The sequence below is a fragment of the Trichomonas vaginalis genome, chromosome V, assembly GCF_026262505.1.
Source record: "Trichomonas vaginalis G3 chromosome V, whole genome shotgun sequence".
Lineage (NCBI taxonomy): Eukaryota > Parabasalia > Trichomonadida > Trichomonadidae > Trichomonas > Trichomonas vaginalis.
Window position 1 is genome coordinate 10010898 of NC_067207.1, and position 24761 is coordinate 10035658.

At 31.8% G+C, this 24761-nt stretch overlaps 10 protein-coding genes and 1 pseudogene across 11 annotated transcripts, besides 4 other annotated features; 5 read left to right on the top strand and 6 right to left on the bottom strand.

Moving 5' to 3' along the window:
* Positions 1-1289: 1289 nt before the first annotated feature.
* TVAGG3_0309770 (protein ubiquitination) lies at positions 1290-1952 on the bottom strand (the record flags this gene model as incomplete). Its single annotated transcript, XM_001322227.1, has 1 exon — positions 1290-1952. One exon carries the CDS (start codon positions 1950-1952, stop codon positions 1290-1292), a length of 663 nt encoding a protein of 220 aa, XP_001322262.1.
* Positions 1953-2273: 321 nt separating this feature from the next.
* Positions 2274-4825: a mobile genetic element.
* Position 4826: 1 nt separating this feature from the next.
* Positions 4827-4966: a mobile genetic element.
* A 233-nt stretch (positions 4967-5199) lies between these two features.
* Positions 5200-6471, bottom strand: TVAGG3_0309800 (phosphoprotein phosphatase protein; the record flags this gene model as incomplete). The annotated part of the gene is made up of 1 exon (XM_001322226.2): positions 5200-6471. One exon carries the CDS (start codon positions 6469-6471, stop codon positions 5200-5202), a length of 1272 nt encoding a protein of 423 aa, XP_001322261.1.
* An 878-nt stretch (positions 6472-7349) lies between these two features.
* TVAGG3_0309810 (biological adhesion protein) lies at positions 7350-11072 on the top strand (the record flags this gene model as incomplete). The annotated part of the gene is made up of 1 exon (XM_001322225.1): positions 7350-11072. The coding sequence occupies one exon, from the start codon at positions 7350-7352 to the stop codon at positions 11070-11072; it is 3723 nt and encodes a 1240-aa protein (XP_001322260.1).
* A 145-nt stretch (positions 11073-11217) lies between these two features.
* Positions 11218-12141: a mobile genetic element.
* A 404-nt stretch (positions 12142-12545) lies between these two features.
* Positions 12546-13231, top strand: TVAGG3_0309830 (RNA-binding domain, RBD family-containing protein; the record flags this gene model as incomplete). The annotated part of the gene is made up of 1 exon (XM_001322224.2): positions 12546-13211. One exon carries the CDS (start codon positions 12546-12548, stop codon positions 13209-13211), a length of 666 nt encoding a protein of 221 aa, XP_001322259.1.
* A 448-nt stretch (positions 13232-13679) lies between these two features.
* On the bottom strand, positions 13680-14070 carry TVAGG3_0309840 (annotated as a pseudogene). Its single transcript has one exon. A coding segment is annotated over exon 1 (391 nt).
* Positions 14071-14347: 277 nt separating this feature from the next.
* Positions 14348-14396: a mobile genetic element.
* Positions 14397-14421: 25 nt separating this feature from the next.
* On the top strand, positions 14422-14754 carry TVAGG3_0309860 (uncharacterized protein; the record flags this gene model as incomplete). The annotated part of the gene is made up of 1 exon (XM_001322222.1): positions 14422-14754. One exon carries the CDS (start codon positions 14422-14424, stop codon positions 14752-14754), a length of 333 nt encoding a protein of 110 aa, XP_001322257.1.
* Positions 14755-15695: 941 nt separating this feature from the next.
* Positions 15696-16917, bottom strand: TVAGG3_0309870 (3-methylornithine synthase family; the record flags this gene model as incomplete). The annotated part of the gene is made up of 1 exon (XM_001322221.1): positions 15738-16901. One exon carries the CDS (start codon positions 16899-16901, stop codon positions 15738-15740), a length of 1164 nt encoding a protein of 387 aa, XP_001322256.1.
* Positions 16918-17341: 424 nt separating this feature from the next.
* Positions 17342-18148, bottom strand: TVAGG3_0309880 (uncharacterized protein; the record flags this gene model as incomplete). Its single annotated transcript, XM_001322220.1, has 1 exon — positions 17561-18148. The coding sequence occupies one exon, from the start codon at positions 18146-18148 to the stop codon at positions 17561-17563; it is 588 nt and encodes a 195-aa protein (XP_001322255.1).
* Positions 18149-18558: 410 nt separating this feature from the next.
* On the bottom strand, positions 18559-21383 carry TVAGG3_0309890 (palmitoyl-(protein) hydrolase protein; the record flags this gene model as incomplete). The annotated part of the gene is made up of 1 exon (XM_001322219.1): positions 18618-21383. One exon carries the CDS (start codon positions 21381-21383, stop codon positions 18618-18620), a length of 2766 nt encoding a protein of 921 aa, XP_001322254.1.
* An 815-nt stretch (positions 21384-22198) lies between these two features.
* On the top strand, positions 22199-22565 carry TVAGG3_0309900 (uncharacterized protein; the record flags this gene model as incomplete). Its single annotated transcript, XM_001322218.1, has 1 exon — positions 22199-22465. The coding sequence occupies one exon, from the start codon at positions 22199-22201 to the stop codon at positions 22463-22465; it is 267 nt and encodes an 88-aa protein (XP_001322253.1).
* Positions 22566-22917: 352 nt separating this feature from the next.
* On the top strand, positions 22918-24682 carry TVAGG3_0309910 (uncharacterized protein; the record flags this gene model as incomplete). Its single annotated transcript, XM_001322217.1, has 1 exon — positions 22921-24669. The coding sequence occupies one exon, from the start codon at positions 22921-22923 to the stop codon at positions 24667-24669; it is 1749 nt and encodes a 582-aa protein (XP_001322252.1).
* Between the last annotated feature and the right edge of the window lie 79 nt (positions 24683-24761).

Here is a 24761-nt window from a genome sequence, read left to right on the forward strand (position 1 = left end):
TTTTCACAAATCAGATTTTTAATCTCTATAATGCATAATTCACTCAATATCTCAATTTTGATATTGCGAGATATTTTTGCTATCGGTTTCGCAATTTTGACACAATAGCAAGAGGGTTCTATAAGCATTATTATCAACGTAGAATCTGAATATCATATCAGAAAATGTCGCAAATCTGACATTTACCCGACCAAATAGCAAAAATAATTGAATACTTTTCGCAAAAACTTTAAAAATCGATAAAAATATGAAATATAGATATTAAAGAGACTTTTTATATAATATTCATAAAGATTTTCCAAAAATATGATACCGCAAAATTAAAAAAGTGACGTCTTGAGTGGAGTCAAAGGTCGAAATTGCTAGCTAAATGTTTTTTTAGCGAAATTGCGTATTGTACGTTTTTTTCGCAAAACGAAACCCTTATGTGAAAAGAAAAAGAATTCTATAAATCATTGATAAATATGAAAAGAAAGAGAATTCTATAAAACAATGATAAATATGAAAATAGAGATAATGTAATAAAACAATGATAAATGTGAAAAGAAAGAAAATTTCATAAAACAATCATAAATATGAAAAGAAATATAATGTCATAAAACAATGATAAATGTGAAAAGAAAAAGAATTCTATAAATCATTGATGAATATGAAAAGAAAGAGAATAAGTTTCATGTTAACATCAGAACCGTGCTCAACTAAGAATTTGACAATTTCTATTGAATTCGCTTTGATTGCAATGCTAAGAGGGCATTCAATAATATCGAGAAAATTTCATAAAACATTGATAAATATGAAAAGAAAAAGAATTCTATAAATCAATGATTAATATGAAAAGAACGAAAATTTCATAAAACAATGATAAATATGAAAATAGAGATAATGTCATAAAACAATGATAAATGTGAAAGGAAATAGAATTTGATAAAACAATGATCAACATGAAAAGAAATAGAATTTGATATAAATATGATTAATATGAAAAGAAAAAGAATTTTATAAAACAATGATAAATATGAAAAAAGTAGAATTAGATAAAACAATGAAAAATATGAAAAGAAATAGAATTAGATAAAACAGTGATAAATATGAAAAGAAAGAGAATTTCATAAAGCAACGATTAAAACAAAAAGAAAGAGAATTCTATAAAGCAATGATAAATATGAAAAGAAATGGAATTTTATTAAACAATGATCAACATGAAAAGAAAAAAAATTACATAAAACAATGATCAACATGAAAAGAAAAAGAATTTCATAAAACAATGATTAATATGAAAAGAAAGAGAATTAAATAAAACGATGATAAATATGAGTAGAAATAGAATTATATAAAACAATGATAATAATGAAAATAAAAAGATTATAAAGTTTGTTAATATCTTCTCCATTAGCAATTAAATAAGATGCAACATCATAATTTCCGAAATGCATACATTCGGTTATTGAATTAGGAAATTGTCCTAAATTTGATTTAAGGTACTCAACAATTTCATAGTTTCGATAATTCAATGCTGTATTAATCATGTCACCAAATGATTTACCTTCTTCTATCATTTGCATAAAAATGCTATTATTTCCGCCTTGAACAGCATATTTTTCAGAGTTATCAGTGTATTCAGCTCCTAAATTTTTCAAGTAATTGAAACACAATTCTGATCCGTATTTAATTGCGCAGTCAAGTGGTGTGATATCTTTAATTCTTTTATTGATATCAAGATTTGGGAATTTAGATTTAAGTTCATCAACTTTATCCAATAAAATATAGTATAATGGAGATTCTATTGAATATTCAAATTCGAAACAATCGCAATATAATAACATTGCTAATTTCTCGTTTTCTGGTTTGATGATACATGAGAATTCGTTTAATATCTTTTTGTAAAGTTCTGCTAATAATTTAATATCTTTAACATGAATTCGTGAAATAACATCAATCAAATAAAGTGACATTTGGATAGATATTTTTTTGTTTGTAATGAATTCTATAATTTGCGAAGATACTTGTAAAATATTATTGGAATTGACACTCCAAATCATTTTTGATGCTTGATTAGGGTATTCAAATACTTCAAATGGCTTAATGCTACCAAAATCACATCCAATTTCATTTTTAGATTGCGTAGAGTTTAACATGCTTTCCAAAAGTTTTGGTTGTGTTGCTTTTTGTGGAAAAAAGTGACAATAATACTACATCACCGCCCTAATTATTTATTTACCCCCTAATTTTTCTTCTAGAGATCTTTTTTAGATTCTGATCAATATATGTTATGTTTAAGGCTTCTCTCCAAGTGAAGTGATCCTCTCAATTTTTAGCATCTTCGAGACCTCTGAGGTACCTAAAAAGCTGGTTTTTACACTTGAAAATGTAATAGACATCATATATGATACATATATTTATTATATATCCGTTTTATTTTGAATAAAAGTCTTTTTTTAGGGAAGTTGAAATTATCTTGCATTTTCCGGAAAAATCGATTTTTAGCAACTTTCGATATTTCAATTCAATGGTCTATAGGCTCTACAATTTCTATATTCCCATTTCATGATTTTGATATTTCTCGGTCAGAATTGCAATTCCAACCATGAAAAAAAGAACTTCATTTTTTAACAAATATAAGAAGCTTATAACATATCAAAAGTATTTATCATTTTATTTTTGTCCAACATTGAGTTTTAAAATTTGCTAGCTGACCTTCCCCGTGGACTCCAACCCAATGTGAAGTGACTTTTTTTGCAAAATAATAATAAAAATGAAATGCTCATATATTGACAATGTCGAAACAAATATTATCTCAAAATCCTGATTTTGAATTTACAATAATCAAAACTAAAAATGGATTTCGATCCAAACAAGTTTTCTAAAAATGAACTACTAGATATAATCTATATTCTATAAACTCAACGACTGTATATCTTTCAAATTAAATCCATTGAATAAACTTTAGCATAGAACGTACACAACACGTAAGAGAGAAATGATTTATTTCATGAATCAAATACTTTTCAATAGGAATGTATAATGTTTTGTTTACTCATTTTGATATATTTTTTCAAAATACTGTAAGTTTAGCTGTTTATGTGCAAGATATGTTTCTGCAAGTAGTGATAAAGAAATTGAATATAGTTTTTATTCGTGATTTGCCTAAGTTTAATAAATTATAATATAAGAATAACTGGTGCTAATAACATAGTGTGCAAATGGTGTAAATTTTGATAATATGTCATTTACATCTGTTTGCGAAAAGCAATTTGCATGAATGATGAAATCAAATATACGAATTTGAGTATTTCGATGTTTTTTGAAGTGCAGATAGCAGTTGATAGACAACTAAAACGATCTAAAGGTGTTGGGATTTTCCAAATTTTTCATGTTTTAGAAAAAATGCAATTAAAGTTATAGAATTTGTAAACGTATTTTAAAACATCAATATTTTTTGGAAAAAATAGAAGTTAAAATCTTTTTGCAGACTTACTACGACTTTATTTTTAAATTCTATCACTGCAATATAACAAAATTTTATGTCTTATAATAGGTTTATATTGTAAGTTTGTCGAAATTTCTATTATTCAATAATAGGTATTTCTTATTCGAAATTTGACTGAAAAAAAATATGTTCATAATAGCTTAACTTAGAGGTTAATGCATAAAATATTCTAGTATCTTTATTTCTTCAAGTTATCAAATTTAATTTTAGCTCATTTCTTAAAACACTCAATCACTTTTATCCAGAATAGTAAACATTCAAAAATTAGTATAAATGATGATAAATTTAGATGTTTATTTGTATTACAGCTGGAATTTGATTTAATTTTTGGTGTATATGCGAGAGGTAAGCAAGTCATGTTAGAGTTCCCCTTTTTTATAACACGTTTTTATCCTTTATATTTGACAGTTTTCGTTTTGATCTCCAATAATATTTTATTAAAATAATTTTTCTTCTATTTCCTGTGTATAGTACCTTTACGATAAATTAAAAGTATTGGCCGTCTCATTTTTCTTTTAAAACAATTTTGAAATTTTTGCTGGATCAACTTGAGTGTGGACTCCGAGCCATGTGAAGTGACTTTTTTTGGATTTCTTTAACGATAATGGAATCTATATATTACAGCGATATTAAAATAAATACTATTTTTTATAATGATATCCAAAGTTCAATATTCAGATTAATGCTTCATATTTTCAATCAATTCATGTAATATTCTATATAAACACAATTTAGAATTATATATATTATCACGCTGCAATATAATTTTCATTGTATGAAAAAAATTATAAGATATGAGAACAATTAATTATATTTTGATGGGCAGAACTTATTGACTTGGGAATTATTCAGCATACCAAGGCTGTCAACACTAAAAATATTCAAAAATCTCAAAGTTAAGTAAAAAAACAAATATCATTGTCATTAATCTCATATTTCCTATTCCAAATATTTACATTTTCTTAATACTTAACTTAAATAAACGTTTATAGGTCCAGATTAATAGGATATAATAATTTTGTAAATTTTTTGATTATTCTTGCTAGATTTGTCTTTAAGAGTATATTAATCGAGATAAACTAACAGTACATATTATAATATCGTAAGAAGATTACAGGTATATCGCATAAATTTTCGTAATTGAGAATTGATTGCGAAGAAAAAATTAGAATCTGGCATTGAAATTAAGGATTTATTGTGTCCTTGGGAGGGTGATTCGAATGAGCTCAAGTTGTATTTTTTCAAAAAAATTTTGTTCTCGAGATGAAAAAATCATTCGCTCGCGAGAAAATGTGAAGTCAAACGACGATACAGCTGTTTGGCCGGAGAGAAGCCTTAAGGGTGCCCAGGCGACAATATGTAAACTACTCAAAATTAACCTTAAACATGTTGCAATGTATGGAATGAAAAGTTTCGAAGCATCCAATATATTAACCTTAAAAGTGCTTTTCTGAGGGTGACTTATCGTTTCCCCGCACCCTTAGGTTTATTCATAAAAATATCAATTCTATCATATATGTATTCCTCCAAAGTTCTTTCAATTTCATAGAAAATAATGTGAATGCTTGTAATGTTCCGTATATAGTATTTGGAAACACCAATTATGCCCAATGGCATCCAAATAGCATACCAATCATATAATTTCATTCCGACAAAATGATTAAAAAATTAATTTGAAATTAAGAAGAAAAAACAACAACAACAACAATTTTTTAGTGAGGAAGACTTAAGCGTCTTTTCTTTCCAGAAGCTGCACGAGGAAGCATTGCTCCACTGTATTCATTCGCTCTACAGTGAGTTCTAGATAAAACTAAACTTGCGGTACTAGCAAAACTCTTATCCGAATAAATCGGAAGAGAAAGTTGTGAAGTAATCCCTGAAGCGCGTTTAGACATTCGAGGTAATTCTGTTTTTTCTCGGTCAGGAGTTCGAATTGGACGAGCGCAAATTGAGCTACCTGCTGATAGTAATGACTTCGAGTTAGCCATTATAACGTGGGAGTCTGTTGTAGAAACAAATATGGCGGTTTGTCTGAAAATATATTTAATTGGAGGGAAAACATGAGGAGTGAGGACAGACCCGTTATTAGTAACATGTAAAACGCCTGATTTGTTGTTTCCGTAATTACAATAATTGGAAGCGCCGAAAACAGTTATTGAATTTCCGTCAAGCATCTTTTTAATACCTCCTTCGCATGGTTCATGGCCTCGGACAAGCTTTTCTAAGTTTTGAGAAGTTAAAAATTGAACTAAAGCTTTCTTTCCGAAAAAGTATCCAACTCCACGAGTTGAAGGTATAAATCCATCATCTACGTCTTCTTTTGGATCACTCCATACAGCGCTGATGACTGGATCAAAGTCGTAATTAATTAAAGGACGTCCGACGTTTTCAAGCTGAGAAATACTTGTAAAACCCGCGCCAATGCCGCCATGGACACATAAGATCTTGTTGAAAACAACGGCGGCTAATGGCATATATGCAAATGCGTTAGCAAAACTGAAAGTTACTGTAGAATTATGATATGTTTCTTCAACTTGGTTTGCAAATCCATCGTATTGGAACATAGCGAGGAATTCATGATTACCACGAACAATATGAACATGCTTCGGGTACATAGCTTTAAGAACGAAAACAAGGGTTATAGTTTCTATGCTAAACTCACCTCTGTCAACTAAATCACCGAGAAAAATATAGTGTATTGTTGGCGGTAAACCGAATTTTCTTAAAACTCTAAATAAATCAAGGATATGACCATGCAAATCTCCTAATATAACACAATTTTCGTTAATTCTGAGCACTACTGGTTCTTGTTCAAACAATTCTTTTACTCCTCTACATAGATCAATTAAAAATTCGATTGGCGGCTGCGGAAGAACTAGACGAGAACTTCCAATCTCGTACATTGTTACATCAATTGCCCATAAATCTTGATATTTATGTAATAACTGTTGAATCTGTTGCATCTTTGGTTGAGGAAAATTCATTTATCAAATTTAGTAAAAGTTTACAAAATTAAAATCTTTAAAGATTTCCATTATTTTGGATGAGCACAACGAATACTTTTAAATTATTTTTATCACTTGAAATTTTGTTCGTTGTGGTGATCAAAAAAATTTGACAAAAATATAATAATCGTATACAATCATAATCAAGATAAAATTAAATCTGAAATCCAAGTTGCTGTTGGTTTGTCATTTGAGGTAGGAAGATTGAGCAGTTTATTGAGAGTGAAATCATATCTTTTCAAGCCGATTAAAGCTAATCCAGTATTATTCAAACACTCCCGATGATAATACTTTTCTTATTTGTTATTGTGCTTTCACTATAAAAAAATTTTGAATTAATTCTGTTATATGCGTTTATTGGGCTTTAAATCTAGATATCATTTGTATATCATATGCTTAGATCGATAATACATCAGTAGGCAAATGTTATACATTTTCAAATTGAATTGAAATGGTTTTATAAATAACGAATGCTCACTGTACTTTGATTAAAAACAGGAAGCTTAGAAAGAAAAAGTAAAGAAAGGAAACAACGAAAACTAGCTTCATTGAAATAATATAAGATAACTAGCCTTGTTAGGTGATAAAAGTATAGCTTCATTATGTATATGGCTATCATATCAGATATTACAATTACTTTGACCGAAAATATAAACAATTTAGTAATTTGAGTCTAAATCTAAATCTGCGGGTTGTAATTCTTATGTTAACTTCCTATCAATCTCTACTCATCAAACTAGCTCATTATTGTTGCATTACTCAAGTCAATACAATATGTTTGTTGTTTTGGCGCCAAATAAAAATTGACATTTCCCGTTTACTAAAAATATTCTGAAAAAAGTGACGAAAAGTACAAAATGAGTAAACCGTCTCCAAACTCACCCTCAAATCAAGAGGGATCATTTGGAAGCGGTCGTTCATCCGGAGCTTCTCCAAGCTCTGGAAAAAATTCATCATTTAATGCATCAAATTCCGATTTAAGCATGACTGAAAACGATTTCCAGATTAGGCTTCAAATATTGCAAAAGAAACATGAAAAAGAAATTGCTGCATTAACAAATGACTTAAATCTTTCAAGAGAAGAAAACATTGAAAAATCAACAAAAATCCATCAACTAGAGAATGAAAGAGATTCAAAAATTCAAGAACAGCAGCGCATAAATTCCGAGCTTGCTCGTAAAAACATACAGCTTTCGACGCAAATTGAATCTTTTCTTGCAATGCTTTCTTCAAAGACCGGAGAAGACATCCAGTCTCTTAAAGATGCATCACTTGTTATTAGCAACATAATTGCTCAATCCGGTTCAACAAGTGATTCCCTTGCAAGCATCCAACAGGTAAATAGCGAAATGGGCGAAACTCTTGCCGCATTTCAAGCCAAATTACAAGAACTCAAGAGCGAAAATAAGGCATTACGCGCTTCTCTTAAGAAAGCTTCCTCTCAATTAGATCTTGCTCAAGGAAATGAAGATATAATTCAACCATATACCCAAAAGATCGAAGAATTACAGCGCAAAGCACAACTAGATTTAGAGAATTACCAAGAAGATATCGAAGAGCGTGATTCCAAGATCGAAAGCCTTAAAAAACAAGTTCAAACTCTCAGAAACCAGCTTCAGTACGATCAAGACGTCCAATCAGACAACTCCAAGCAATTACAAGAGACTCAAATGACCCTTCTCCAAGAAAAACTACAAATGGCCAACGATGAATTAAGTCGCAAGCAAAAAGAAAGCCAAACATTACAAGAAAACCTTACCAAGTCAGAATCTATTATTGCTGATCTCCAAAAGAAGGTTGATGATCTACAAAACGAGCTTTCTGACCGCGATGATTTTATTTCTCAAACAAACGCCCAAACAGACGATCTCAAGAAGAAGAAAGACATTGCACGCGAAGCTCTTAAGACATTTGAAGCAGAATTAGCTTCATCACGTACCAGAATCCAAGAATTAGAATTACATCTTTCAATGTCCCAAGAAACCATCAAATCTCTTCAATCCAACAAAGGAATCGAAGATACACGCAACAAATACGTCGCCAGCTGCGATACAGTTGCCACGCAAGAAGCAAAACTTCTCAGGGAATCCCTTGAAAGTTTGGAAGAAGTTTTGAAGACACAAAGGCAAGAAATCACTTCCTTAACCAAGCAAAGGACGGAACTCATCTCCAGCCTCATTTCCGCAGGCCAAGCGATCGAAAAAGCTGAAAAATTAACATCCGAAAAGAACCAAATTATTTCGAACCTCAAAATGAATCTAAAAGAAGTTTCTCAAGACGACAGGCTTGCCAAAGAAAACGAAGAGTTCTCAGTAGCGTTCGATAACATCCTCGAACTAATTCCGACAGATTTGGTCGATTATGTCACTTCACTTCACACTTTTTCACCTCCAGAAATTCTGACAAAAGTGGTCGATGCTTTGGTCCATCATAAAAGTGACAGTTTACAAAACGATGATTCGAACTTAGAGCACAGGTATATCAGTATGTTATCGCACATGAAGAACCTGATAAACTTACTTAAGAAACTTACTAAAACAACTGGTCCAAGTACAGAAGAAAGACAGTTTATGTTGAGACAATGTGCAATTGTCGGAAGATATTTAGATGAAGAAAGTTATATGTTACCAAATGAAGAGTTCTCGAGATGCTCTTTATTCGATCCACATGAAGTTAATGATCCTGAAAAGATGTTGAAGATTTTCTTCGATTTCGTTGATGAAGATAAAATCGACCAAACTCCTTTCAGAGAACTTTTCACTTTGTTTAGCTGTTTGATACAAGTCAATGTTATGTTGATGAGCAGCTCTGATGAACTCAGAAAGGTAGCAGCAAAGTTCGCAGCTCAAAAGACATTTAACATGGAGTTGAAATCAAAGAACAAAGAACTGGAAGAGAAATTGGAAATTGCTGGCCAAGAAAGAATTCTTTTGACACCTGTTTTGTCAAAATTCCTCGCGAAAGTTCCACAAGAATTCGGAGATTTGGTTAGAGAATTCTGCGAAGTGATGAAGGACGGACCACTGTCAACAGCTGAAGGACAGAGATTGAAGAGCGAAATAGAAGAAGCCAAATTGGAATTAAAGAATACGAAACAGAAATATGAAGAAGAAATTGAAAAGTTACAAAAAGAAAAGAAAGAATTCTGTCAAAAAGCAATGGAAATCACTCAACAAACAGATAAAGAAATCCATCAAATGGCACAAGAATTCAATGCCCAAATCGATGAGATTTCTACACAATTGCAAAATGCTAAAACAGAAAGAGATACAATGATAAATGAACTCGAACAAACTAAAAAGAGACATAATGATGACATGGAAAATAAGAAACAAGAAATTGGAGAATTCCAACATAGATTGGATGATGCAATCTCAAGGATTAAAGCAACACAGAAAGAACTAGAAGACGCAAAAGTTGACGCAATTAAAGCAAGAAACGACAAAGAGACAATAACTAAAAACGCTCAACAAGACATTGCAAATTTGTATTCCCAGTTGCAAAAAGAAAAACAAAGAAAATTGAGATTGAAAGAAAAACTGCAAAACATCGAAGAAAACAACGTCAAAATCATAAACGACGTTCAACAAAGAGCTGATTCCCTTGCAAACCAGTACGGAACATCTTTGCAAAGACTGCAGGCTGAATTGGATTCAGAAAGAAGTAAAAATAAGGAATTGACAGAAAAAGTGACACAATTAAATCCAATAATTGAAGACAGCCTTAAACAATTATCTCAATCGAGAGCAGCCGAGAAGATGGCAAACTTGAGAGCAGAAGATAGCAAAGCAGCATTGGAACAGGAGAGAATTAACAACCAAGCGAAGATTAGAACAATTTTGTCAACAAATGAAGCGAAACACAAACAAATTGTTGATGAAATGAAGGCAAACTTCAATAAAGTGAAGATGGCCGTTGCACTCGTTACTTCCATTGACTACAACAAGTACAATGACAGAGAATTTGCTGAAAATTCCCAGAAAATTTTGTCAGAAACTTTCCAAAGCAGAGATTCAGTCATTGCAAGAGATGCTTTCAATTTGAGGAGATCTCTCGCATTGCCTGATGATGAGAACTTGTCTGACTTGTTCAAGGCAATGCAGAACGAGTTGTTCACTGCTGATGAAAGAGCTAAAAAGACTGAACAGAATTTGTCAGATTTGACAAAGAAATCCGATACAGTTTCGAGAGAAAACAAGAGATTGGAGAAGTCAAGAGAAGAACTACTTGAATGGATAAGATGGGGCAAATCTATATTCAGGCAGATCTCAGATGTTGACGTCGCAAGTACAGCAACTCCAAGCGAAATCAGATTTTTGCTTGAAGAAAGATTGTTGTCGTCATTTAATTACACGAATATCTGCAGGAAACTGGATTTGTTGAGGACACAGAAGAGTTTGTTAGCAAACGGAAAGACATTCTTGGCAACAAAGAATTCTCTTGTAAAATCAATAAGACCAATCATTGTTTCTACTGTTTTCTGCAGGATTTTGCAGGGAATGAGTTGCTGCGTTCCAGCTCAATTCTCTGTTCCAAAACCTGAGAAACCTGGAAAGAAGAGTGTAGTTCCTGTAGAGTAATATTAGATTTATTTTATGTTTATTTTTTATTTATTGTTTATGTTAGAAAATATTATCTTTTTAGAATATTTTTTTAAGATAATAAAAAACTCACTTTTATTTTATTTGCTTTTTATATTTCGAGAGTGTAGATTTATTGATAAATAAAGGTAACTAAACTCCTTTCGCCGATCCGATTTGCTCCATATTTAAAATATAGCTTGCATATGTAGAAGAAAAGCTAATTTTGAAGTACGCCCGAAATCCACCAACAGGATTTCGAGCTACTAAAAAGGTACTTTTAAATGTGATTTTTTTTTATAAATAATTAAATTTATTTTAAGATCAGACTAAAAACTAATTTTATGGAAAATCTATATCGACAAATTTATTACTTATTGGGTATATAGATTTTTTGATTATGGCGATTATGTCTGATATGCTTCCAATAAGCCAAAACACATTTCATACTGATTTCTATAAAAGGTATCTTTATTATAGAAGTGTAAGCTATATCTGTTTGTTTTTTTATTATAACAAATTCAAAATTCTCTTATAAGGACTAGATGAAATCTGTATTATTAAATCATTAGCTAAATGAAGGTTCAAATAGAAAGTAAATATCAATTTATATGATACTGAAACCAAATAGTTCTTTTAATAAAAGATAACACGCTGAAAATTATTGAGTATTTGCAAATCTCAAAAATCTATTGGTGAATTTGGCTCAACTTTTAAAATTATAACATCCATATCAAATCATAAAAGCAGACAAAAATTAAAGCCAAACCTATCGGCCAATTTTTTTTTGATATTTTGATTTTTGAGGTATACTTTTAAAAGTGGATTTAAAGCACTGATGAAAAAACATTAACTTCTGTCGTTATGATTATTGATTTAGACAATAATGATTTTAATCTTTGATTATCAAAACACTAAAGTCATTTTTTTAACATTTGCTTGGTAGCATTAACTCAAGTCTAAAGTACTATTTTATGTGGCACTCTTAGAATTTTTGTATTCATTGTACACGCTGAAATAGTACCATTAAAGTTATGGCGGACTTTCAAAAAATAGTTTGGTCACCATTTTTGAAATTTCATTTAGGATCGAAATAATATCACAAAATGGATGGACTCCACTCATTTTTGCATCATATTACTGTCATTTCGAGAGTGTAGATTTATTGATAAATTGCAATTCAAATATACATGCAAAGAATCATAATGGAGACATTCAACATGTATTGCATTATATAAAAATGATTTTCTTTAAACAAAAATCGTGATAAAATTTTTGATAACTGAATTTTTTTTGGAAAATTTAGAATCAATCCTAGTCAAAAAAATTTATAAGAAAATTTTATTTTGAAGATAGAATTCTACACTTAAGGATATTCATAATTTGAGGAAAATTTGAATATGTCAAAAATTGAAAATTTGAAAGATAAAAATTTGAGATGATACAGAAAATCAAGAAAATCATTTTTATATAATGCAACAAAAAGTAGTTGTATACATTACAGGAATCCATCCTACTGCAACAAGAAAATCTGTACACATGTATTGCAAGAAATTTACAGGAGAAATATCAAAAGTTGAAGTTTTCGCATCATCAGACGGAAGAAGGAAATGTGCAAATGTATCAGTTTTATCATATACTGGTGCATTTAACTTAATATACGGTATCAATTACACGAAAGTTGATGGTCAAGTTCTTTATGCAAACATTTGCGGTTATGATGTTATCAACATCCAAAATGAAGAATTGTTTTCTATTTTCATCTCAGGTGGTAATTTTACATCAGAAAGAGAATTATACGAGGAATTATCATTATTCGGTCAAGTTTTCAGAGTCAAACTCTTGAGAGGATGCGCAGTCGCTCAATTCTATAACGAAGAATCGATGAACAGAGCATTAAACGCGAGATATACTTGCAATGGTAAAATATCAAAGAAGACTTCTAAACAAAAATCTATTCCTCAAAAGATAGAGAAAGATGATACCTCAGTACATAGTAAAATATCAACACAAAGTAAAGTCTCATCAAAGTCAAGAACTTCTAAAATCTCAAATTCTAACGTTTCTTACATTTCAAGAGACAAAGTTGGAGTGTTCAATTTCGAAATTACACGCCAAAGCTCTACATCTGCTATGTAAACCTTGTTTGAATAAATATGTGTGTATATATTATATAAATAATAATAAATAAATTTTATTATAGAAATTAAATCCATAAAACTGTTTATCAAGACGAACGTAATTACTTGTGCAGTTGTGATCGTCGTCATAAAACTGTTAATACATCAATATCTAAAGAAATTGTATGAAATTCATAGTGAAACTACTTTATTTTCTAAAGTATTGAGCGTTGTCCTTCATTTTATGACGAAATTGACAATATATCATGCGTATTAAATATTTCATTTTGAATGAATATAGCATGATCTAAAACAACATGTTCAAGTTTTGTAATAAGCTTGAAAAAAAGTATGTGTGATAATTAAAAAACTAAAAAAAAACTTATGTTTTTTTATAAATTAGTTTTTTTAAGGCACTTTTAAAAAATGGGATTGCCAATGCCCAGTAAAAATGAAAAAGAAATAAAAGGAAAAGGATATGAAATCCTCAAATAACATCAAAAGTCTCAAAAAAAAATTCTTCGTCATTAAGAGTATTTTCGAATGAATTATCGAGAATGAAGTCGTCTTTGCAAAGATCAACATCCGCAATTTCTCCAAATGATTGTAGTTCATATTGTTGTTCTACTTCTTGTTTTTTGTTCTTGGACTATTAAAGGAGCAGGAAAATCAATAGGATGCATAGGAATATTCATAGGAGTAAATGATTCCAATGAGGGGTTATAGAATTTAGCTAAATCTGATGACATCTGTTTCTGTGTGCGTGGGTTTTTCTTACTTAGAATAAGTTTACCTTTGCTATTGCATTCGTATATAGTTTCGTTAGAACCTCCAAAGTCCCATGTGATACTTTTCATAATACGCTTAGCACTGCACATATGATGAAAAAAATGATTTTGTTTGACAAAACGATAGTCTGGATTTTTTAAAAATTTTCGAAAAATTTATCATACTTGTTACGATAGTATAAATAGTGATAATATAATATTAAAAAAAAGTGATGTTTTTTTTTTTGACTAGAATTTTTTCATGATAAATCAACAGCTAGTTGTATACTTAAACAATATTGAGAAAAATTTGACTAAAAAAAGCTTCAAATACATTCAAAAGTTTTGAGTGCTCATTGTATTATTTTATTCATGATTCGATCTTAAGATAATGATTATAGCACTTTATCAAATTTTAAATTTTTTTGAAAAATTTTTCTTGGCAGCTTGAAATTATATTTGATGTCTGCAACTAGCGTTTGTGGATCCCACCATCAAATTGAGATGAACATATTCGAGTTCATCATCAAGTTCAAAGTTTCGGAGAATAGTCTGAAACTTTGGCTTCGTTCACAGTTCAATGAACTTTTCGGAAGTCAAAACAAAGTTCCTAATTTAGACGAATATCCAGACCTTTATGTTATAGTCGAAGATGAATCATATGCATCTATTGACGTTACAAAATCTCAAATTTCCGAAGTTTGCGGATTTTGGGATTCAAATTTATACCCGAGAGTTGACGAATTTGCACACGACCTTATCGTTGACGCTCAATACTTATATAAAAGTTTATAAAAATCGATATCACGCACCTTGTGATATCAAAGCAAGGCAACCATATATGAGTTCATTGTTATCCTAATACTTGAACTCATTGCCTTTGCAATTTATTGGAGCTTGTGCTTCCATTTTGTTAAATGCACAAAAACAAAAAAAAAATTATTATATTAAAAAAAATGGGATAGTATATTATCCCAAATATTATTAGGCCCATATATGTATATCCAAAAGGCCAAAAAACAAAATAATTATAAAAAAAACAAAAGAAGAAAATTATATTCTTGTTTTATAGTAAATATTTGATATTTGAACAAATATTGAATTTTAAAGTCTTTTTACAATTCCCCATTACAATAAACATAAATACTTTCTCTCTATTTGTAGATTCTCAAATTATTCATACAGCTGCATATAAAAATAATAAAGAAATAACAATAGTTCTAATTTCACATGGAGCAAATATCAACGAAAAAGATAAATATGGAAATATTGCTCTTCATTATACAACAAGTAATAAAAGTAAGTAAACAGTTGAACTTCTTATTTCACAAGGTGAAAATATCAACGAAAAAGAAATACATGAAAAGCAGTTCTTCATTATGTAGCATTGCAAAAATAGTAAAGAAACAGTAGAACATCTCATTCCACGTTGTACAAAAATAACAACTTTTAGACGAGAATCACAACTGTACAAAAACAAAAATACTTTCGCGTTTGATAAGCAGTTTTATGCGAATAAGTGGAATGTCTCCATTATGATTCTTTGCATGTATATTTGAATTGCAATTTATCAATAAATCTACACTCTCGAAATGACAGTAATATGATGCAAAAATGAGTGGAGTCCATCCATTTTGTGATATTATTTCGATCCTAAATGAAATTTCAAAAATGGATATAAATTGTTCAAAACTAAGAATAGCATATAGTATGATAATTAATCTTTTGCAAAAATATTGTGAATAAGAAGCTTTATTTATCTATATTATATTTATAATTTACTTGCCCTGAGCAGCAGCCTCACGAGCCTTGTAATAAGCTGGTGGATGATTCCAGCGGTTGAAAACTGGAGTTTTTCCGAGTCTCTTGCAGAGGTCAATCAATCTTTGATGAGTTTGCTCGTTGTCCTCGTCTACTTCCTTCTTTCCTTCGTACAGCTGATATCCGCCTCTGAAAACCTTTGGAGTGATAATTGGCATGCAAACGTTGGATCCTCCCTGCAAAGCAATGAACTTTCCGCCTGGGAATAAAGTATCTAGTGCTGTTGTAGCGGCGATGTTGTTGAATGGGCATGCAAGACGTAATGTATCGTACATATTCAAAGTTGTTCGGACTTTTCTGGCGTCAAGCTCTTTTCGCTCATCTGCTGTTGTAGAAGCAAGGATTTCTTTGCCCATCTTTGTATCATTGTGGATCAAATATGGACCTAATCCGATCATTGGGTACTGACCATCACGGAAGAACTCAATATCACCGGCAAGGTCATCAAATGTTTGAGTAGGAACACCAACTAAACAGCCATTGCCTGTAACGTATCCGATCTTCTTGAGATTTTGAAGACACTCAACTCTCCTTGTCCAAGAATGATCTGCTGGGTGCATTGTTGCGTAAAGCTTGGGATTACTTGACTCAATGCGGAGCAAATATCGTTGAACACCCATATCGTAGAAACGCTTGTAATCTTTGTAATCCAATTCACCGATACTAAGAATGATGCACATGCCTGTGTCTTTATCCTTACCGTACTTGGCGAATATCTTATCCAAAAGAGAAGCAACCCAATCCATCCTTTGTCTCGATGTGATTTCTCCTGATTGAAGAACGAGATTTCGGTATCCTTTCTTCCACATAAAATCACAGCAGCCAAGAATAGCTTCATGAGGAATTAAGAATGGCTCATATGCGTTGACACCGCAGTAATGGCATCGCTTTTCGCAGGCATTTGAAAATTCGACAATTCCACGAACAGAAACTTCGTTGTGGAAGTTTCTCTTTGTGACTTCGCCAGCAGCTGTATGAAGTGCGTCTACTTCAGATTTTTCTCTTGCATTGAGCAATCTTACTATATGATCGTGCGATAATTTTTTGCCTGATATTGCTGTCTCGAGAGCTTCTGAAAATGATGGAAGTTCTCTCGCTGTTGGAACTAGAGTGTTATGCATATTTTTTTGAGATGAGTTTACAAAATAAATTGAATGAAAACATTCAATTTTTCTTGATTGACCCACTATAAATGCATCCATGGATTTTCCCATGCCATACACACTGCTGAGGTAATTTTTTCGCTAAAATAAAAAATAAACTTTTGCAGAAAAAAATCTTTCCCATCAAAATTCAATCAAATTCAATAGTATCAGTCTTAGATGTTGATGCATTTAATTTTTTATGCGGAAAAACGCAATGTTTTCGCATAGGATTCCATTTCCTTTGTCAAATTTATGATTTTATTTCAATTTCATATCTCTTACATTCATTACATACTTGAATCAATACTCTTATAGATGTCTATTGTTTTCAGCTAGATTTTAGGTTAAAATATTTTGTTTTTCTTGAGAATATTTTATATTTCGTTAAAGAAAGAACAATAACATGAAATAAGTATGTTTCTATCGCTAAATCAGGCACTCTAAGGGGCTATTCTATTCTCTTATTATGATTTTAAATTTTGGTGTAATGAAGATTAATTTATTTTTGAAAAACAGCTTTGTAGTTTTTAAATCGACATATATTGCATTCAACCAAACATCTAGTTTATTCAAACACTTAAAAATGATAGAAAGTCATAATAATAAAAAATTAAAAGGAAATAACAAAATTTCGATTATTTCTTAAAGCTAACATGTCTACGATAAGATCCTGGCGTTAAAGGAGTATCTTTCACCTGTTCCGATGCAACTTGAATCGGATTTATCTCTAACGGCGGATGATTTTCGTTGATTTGTATGAATTGATTGATTTTATCATATTCATCTTGTAGACCTCCGACTGCATCACGCATAATTTGTACAGCAGAAATAAGTTTCTTTAATTCATCCAATCCATCCACTTGAAGTTCTTCTAATTTAGTAACAATTGATGAATAATATTTTAATGTGAGTTCTGATTCAGTTTTATAAGTAGGAACCAATTCTTTATTGTACTTAACGTTCAAGTTTTCGATATCTTGGCTTAATTTCAATTTATCTGCCATCATTTTGGAATAATCAGCCCTAATTTGAGGCACTTCATTAAGAAGCCTTTCATATTCCATTTTTGCTTTTGTAATTGAAACATCTTCGATTTTTACTTCCTTTTTGTGTTCTAGATTTTCTTTTGCAGCTTTGTGCTCCCTGAGTTCTTCCACTACCCGGGACAAGTTTGCATTTTCATCTCTCAGGTTCTGGAGTTTGATATAAGGGTCTTCAGCCATCAGATAATTTTTTTACAATGTAATCGGCAAATGTACTTCACTTTGTTTTTAAGATAGATTTATTTTCATGTGATATCCAAAATTTTTGGATTAAAAATCAACAATATGAATAATGCGTTAATTTTTTTAATCCTTTAGTTGGAATGTAATTATATCATTAGTATACTGCATGGAAATCATTAGGCATATCGGGGATTTCCAAATACTAAATACGAAACAATAAAATTATTTATATGAACTTGAAGTGTATCACAAGTAACTTGAAGTATTTGCCATACTGAAAATAGTTCACCATTAATGAATTCTCAAATCGTATAAAGGATACAGTAAAATCTTACATTAACCAAATAAAAGTTCTATTATCCATGGAAGTTGGAATCGCTTGTGTTCAATATTGTCAAAAATTTCAATTACAAACACTCTATTTAATAATTTTATTATTACAAACAAACAAAAAAACATATATAATTTATTTTCTATGCTTATTATATTCTGCAGCAGACTTCGGGAATAAAGTGCTCATATTCTCTTTTGAAGGAGATTTATTAATCATCAAATCCAAATGATTTGATTTTGCAGAATAAAGATCAATGAAATCGAAACTTTGAGCTAAATTATTATTTCTTGATAAAGACATTCCTTGATCTCCTTGTGATATTTTTGTTTTCTTATGTTCTTTTTCTTTATCATCCTTCTTCTTTTTCTTTAATATTTCTGCTGGTCTTCTTATTGTTCCTGATCTGCATTTAGCAATTTTCTTTGAAGAATCTTTTGGTTTCTTATTATTTCCTTTCGATGGGCTCTGTTGTCTTCCATTTGCTGGATCTGATGATTCTTCAGGGGATTTCGGTTTCTTCACTGATTTCTTGCTCTTAGGTTTAGACTTCGATTTTGTGTTACTTTTCTTCTTTTTGACATCTTTTTTCTCATTTTCCATTGGAATTATCACTGCTTGTGAATCATTTGCGTCAATGCCTTGTATACCATCTAAAAGAGGAGATCTTGGTGATGGATTTAAAAGCAATGAATTGTTTCTCGATGGATAACTTCTGATTCCAGGAGATGGAGCAATTATTGAATCAGTGTTTTGAGGTGGAGAAGAATTAAGCAAAATAATTCTCGATGGAGATGATTTTATTCCTCCCCCTCCTTTAGGACTTTCGTTTGGAGGGAGGAAAGATATTTGTTTGGAAGGAGAAGGACGTATTCCACCTCCTCCATTTGAATTTCCTGGTATTTCTGGTGTCAAAAGGACAATTCTACCATTTGGAGTGATGTCATCTCTGAGAAGAGCGAATTGACGTGAAGGAGATGGTTTAATTCCTCCTCCTCCTTCAAGTAATAACTTCGATGGTGATGATCTGATTCCGTTTCCTTCTCCTAGTAATGTAATTCTTCCTGAAGGAGAACTGCGAATTCCATCTCCAAAGTTTTTGGAAGGAGAAGGTCGAATTCCATCTCCTAAAAGAGTGATTCTTCCTGAAGGAGAAGACCTTATTCCTCCTCCTCCATCTCCTAATAAAGCAATTCGTCCTGAAGGAGATGATTTGATTCCTCCTCCATCACCTAATAAAGCAATTCGTCCTGAAGGAGATGATTTGATTCCTCCTCCATCACCTAATAAAGCAATTCGTCCTGATGGAGAACTACGTATTCCATCACCTAACAAAGTGATTTTTCCTGATGGAGAAGATTTGATTCCTCCTCCATCTCCTAATAAAGCAATTCTTCCTGAAGGAGAAGATTTGATTCCGCCGCCTTCTCCTAATAAAGCGATTCGTCCTGAAGGGGAACTTCGTATTCCATCTCCCAATAAAGTAATTTTTCCTGAAGGAGAGCCACGAATTCCATTTCCGCCGCCAAGTAACGAAATTTTTCCTGAAGGAGAATTTCGGATTCCATTTCTGCCAAGTAAGGCGATTTTTCCGGATGGAGAGCTGCGAATTCCGGAGCCATCGCCTAAAAGAGTTATTTTACCAGACGGAGAACTGCGAATTCCTCCTCCGAGCTTTGAAGGAGACTTTTTAATTCCACCTCCTTGTGTGATTTCGTCAATTGTTGGGATTTTCCGACCGCTATCTGTAGTTGTCGGTTCTGCATCAGGATCTACTATTACAAAGTCAATTTGATCTGCAGCATCGTTGATATTAAATTCAATATCATTAAATTCTTCCATGTCATCGATTTCTTCGACATTGAATACCATATTCTCAACATTATCGATCTTAAACAGGTTTCCGCCTGCTTGGTCATAAGCTTCTGCGATTGATTCGTCATCAAGAGTTGCAACATCTCCAATGAGTTGATCGTAGTTTCCGAAATGAAAGTTCGCACCTTGAAGGTTCCTGCATTCAGAAATAACGAGGTTTTCTGTGGAAATATCAAGTCTTTGGAGGGCAAAAGTAACGGCTTTGCGAATCCAATCAGCGGATCGTCTGTCATTATGTCCGCCTGGTAGTTTTTCGAATTGTTTGATCTTGTTTTTTGTATTTTCATATAAAATTTCTGAATGATGGAACGGAATGAATTCATCGAATTCCGCGTGACCGTAAAGTATTGGAGGTGGGCTATTTTTAACTGAATTTAATGGAGAGACGTCGTCAAATTTTATATCCATAACTTGGCTGATTTTCTTTTGTAAATACCATATAGCTGTTGATGCAAATAGAGACGGAACTCCTTGTGCAATTGCAATGCATGTGCATAATTCTTTTAATGAAACAAAAGCTGAGTCTGCGATAACGCCTTTGATGCTTTTATTTTTAACCATTAGAGCTGTAGCAGCTCCCATGGATCTACCCCATAAAATAAATGGTCCGAGAGCAAATCTTTTTTGTAAATAGTTTACAACGTATTCGGTATCTCCGGTTTCGTTCATTCCTAGTGATATATACTCGCCTGAACTGCATCCACAACCAACAAAATCAAAGCAAAAAACAAAAACTTCGTGAGGGCAAATATTTGGTACTAAAAATTGACCTTCGAGTTGACTGCTTGCATTTCCATGCATGTAAATAACACATGATCCACCAGATGTTTCATCCATGAAGTTTTCTTTGTATAATGAGCCAACGATGGTTTCTTTTCGAGGTAATGTTATCGTAACTGGAATTCTTGTGTAATTACTCTTACCATCTTCTGATGGGATGGTTTTTGGCAATGAATCCAAGTCATATTCCTTTCGAGGAGGCCGTATAATTGCATTAACAGCCTGCTCAGTCAGGCTTTTTGTCATTGTGAATTTTTCCTCAATTCAATTCACGAATAATACTAATAATGTATCAATGAAAAAAATTTAAACAGAATAATCAATGGTTGATATTTAATAACGTTAGGAATTTTGAATGGTAAACGATGAGAATGATATTTTGAAAGTTTAAATTGTACAAACTTTGAAATCAAATGACATGGTGCATGTTAATTATTTTATTTTCTGATCAGAAGAATTCAATTAAAAATTGAAATCAAATATTTCTGAGGAAAGGTTCTTTACGAACCAGCGGAGCATTGATTCCTGACTCTATTGCATGATGGTTCATTGGTCGAGTTCGAAATGAAGTGGCAATGTCTAAATTTAGTGTAATTAATATCAACAAACCGTTTAGCCATTATCAATCCAATAAATGTCATTATGTTGAGAGAATTATTGATAAATCAGGCTTCAAAATTCAATCTTTGAATCTGAAATTTTGAAATGTTTAATAAAAAGCATCAATATTTCTATTTAATGTCTAAAAGTTAGTATGTTATTGATCTCTTAAAATAATCTTTCATAATTTAATGTTGAGAGAAATTATTGATTCGTAAATTTGCAAACTAATGCGCTCATATGTATGCACTAATAAATTGAAGCCACAATTGAAGATAGTATGACGTTCAAGTACAAAAGAAATTTTTTATCAAATAATCGAAAGTAGAATGATGAATTGTATAACCAAAAGTTTATATTTGACATATGCTGTTGATAAATGTAATATTTTGAGGCTAGTTGGGATCATTTAAGAATCCATAATCAACTAAGAAGAGAATCTGTCAATTTTTGTTATAAAAATGGGGTGTTGTAATTCTGCAGAAGAGCAGGCATTAGCACCTCAAAACCTCACAAGTACAGTTACTGTTTCAAACATACCAAACGAACAGATATATGAAAACAAGTTTGCTCCACAAGCAGAAGGTCATGATAAAGTTCCTTTGTTAAATGCGGTTTCTACACAAAATATAACATTCAGTGATGATACTGATTCATCATCAGTTGATCAAGATATGATTAAAAACCTTCTTGATCAAGTCAAATTATCTGATGACGATGATTATTGATTTTATTTATTATATTTAAGAATAAAATGTTCTTTAGGCTATAGAAAAATTACATGTGCATAGTTACGTTAATATTACTTAATATTAATTTACTTCAAAATATATTCCATTTAATTGATTGATCAATCCACATAAAAGATATATAAATAGTTTCCCTTAATTAAAATAGTGGATGATTTGTAAATTTTGATAGTAACTTCGACATTTCAGATGATATCATGGAAATTTTGAGCCTAATACTCTGAGGTTGTGGTTATTTTTATATGTGATATATGGTTTCATCCGATATATTTGATATCCATTAAAGGATAAAAAAGATTTTATTGAAATTTCGAAATCAACAAGATTGTTAGTGTCAAGAATGCCAATTTTAGTTTGTATATTATAATAACTGTTCAATTACTGTAAAACTGAAAGCGTTTTTATTTTGTAAAGCGGAATTCAAAACCGTTAAAATGAGCGCTTTGTCGATTCGCCAGGTCGCTCAACAAAAAATTACAAATAAACTAGTTAAAAGTGGGTTAATGCATGAAATGCAGGCGAGCTATATTGAAAAAGTTTGCTTAGCAGCACAAGAATCCGAACATCCTGCTTTTCAAGCTAATATTAGATTACCAAGCAACTCAGCTCAAGAAATTGCAAAAGAGATTGTTTTACAATTCTTACTTGAACACAAGATGGACCTTACAGAAAAATGCATAAATAGCGAATCAAAACAACAATTTTCTTCAAAACAAGATAAAAATACGTGTGCAAGACAGTTAAATATCAGAAATCCTACAAATGTTGTTCATGATCTCGTTGATAAATGGAAGAAATCAGGAAAAGCACTCAGTTTAAGGCCCTCTCCGGAAGAAAACAGTGCTATTCACACAATGATATCGGATACGCTTTCAAATGCCGAGCAACAAGCAGCTGTTGTCTCAAGAAATGCAAAAGTTCCCGAAGAAGACTTTACTATTGGCACAGGAAAGCCAACAACAGCTACAGGAAATACAGATGATCATGTTAGTCCATGGGTTATTCCTCCAAAGAAGCCACTTCGTTCGAAACCAAAAGAAATGCAATATTCACGTCCAACAGCTCTCGCAATGCAAGAACAAACGCTCACGAAGTACAACACAAATACAGCAGATAAATCTGCATCAACAACAGAAGATAACTTTACTCCAACACCACCAGAACCAATTATCAAGAGAAAAGTCAAGAAATCACGAGGAAAGAGAAGCAAGAAAGCTCAAGTTCAGCTTCCTGATGAAGGAGTTCAAGTTACTCTTACAAATGATGAAACTCCAGAACCAGAAAAAATATCAGTCAAAAATCACTCGTCTACAGAAACATACAACACAGAACAGACTCAACCTATCACGAATTACACATACACATACGATGAAATTACAATTCCTCGTCAAACAAACACAGGAGATTCACAAAATAATACAATTCCAACAACAGACACATTTGATCATCAGCTCGTAAAAGAAAAGCCACCGAGATCATCTACTGCTTCTAGAACATCTACAAGATCAGGTAAAAAGTCAATTGCCTCTCAGAAATCAACACAATCACGAAATTCATACGCATCCAAGCCATCAACGCATTCACGACATTCTACAGTAAGCATCGAAGGTGCTTCCACGCAAGAACGTGATGCAGAACCTGTTTCTCGTCAGTTAAATGCATCAAAAAGATCAAAGAAGTCGACAAACACAACTGGCGAGTATTCAACGACATCATCAACAAGGAAGAAAGTCCCTCCACCATCTCTTCCGCAGCCAGGAACTCAAACTGGCTCTTCTTCCCAAAATCAGAATTATTCCAACAACCAAAACCAGTCGTATTCCCAAAACTACTCCCAGGATACATTCAACAGACGAGCTAAAATCTCCCCGCTCGGCGAATTCTTAGGAGAACAAAACCAAGAGCCAAATAAAATCCTCTTACAAACCGATAACTCAACGCCTGGCGTTTCAATTAACGTGCTTTCTGCTGGAAAAAGTGACACGGCCAGTGCATCTAAGAAATCGACATCGACTAATCCACAGAGTCCAAAATCATATTCTGAACAGAGTTACACTGATTATGGCCTTAATTCTGATGAATTAGGAGATGTCCAAATGACATCTGATAAATTTAAGTCGGATGCGGTCAGTGATGAGAAGATGGCTAGCGATGAAAAGCTTTGGTCAAGGAGTCGTCAGTAATTTTTGAAATTATTAATTTTTTTTTGTTTTAATATTTGAATAAAATGGTATTGTAATTTATATCGTTAAATAGCATTCCATTTTCAAGAGTT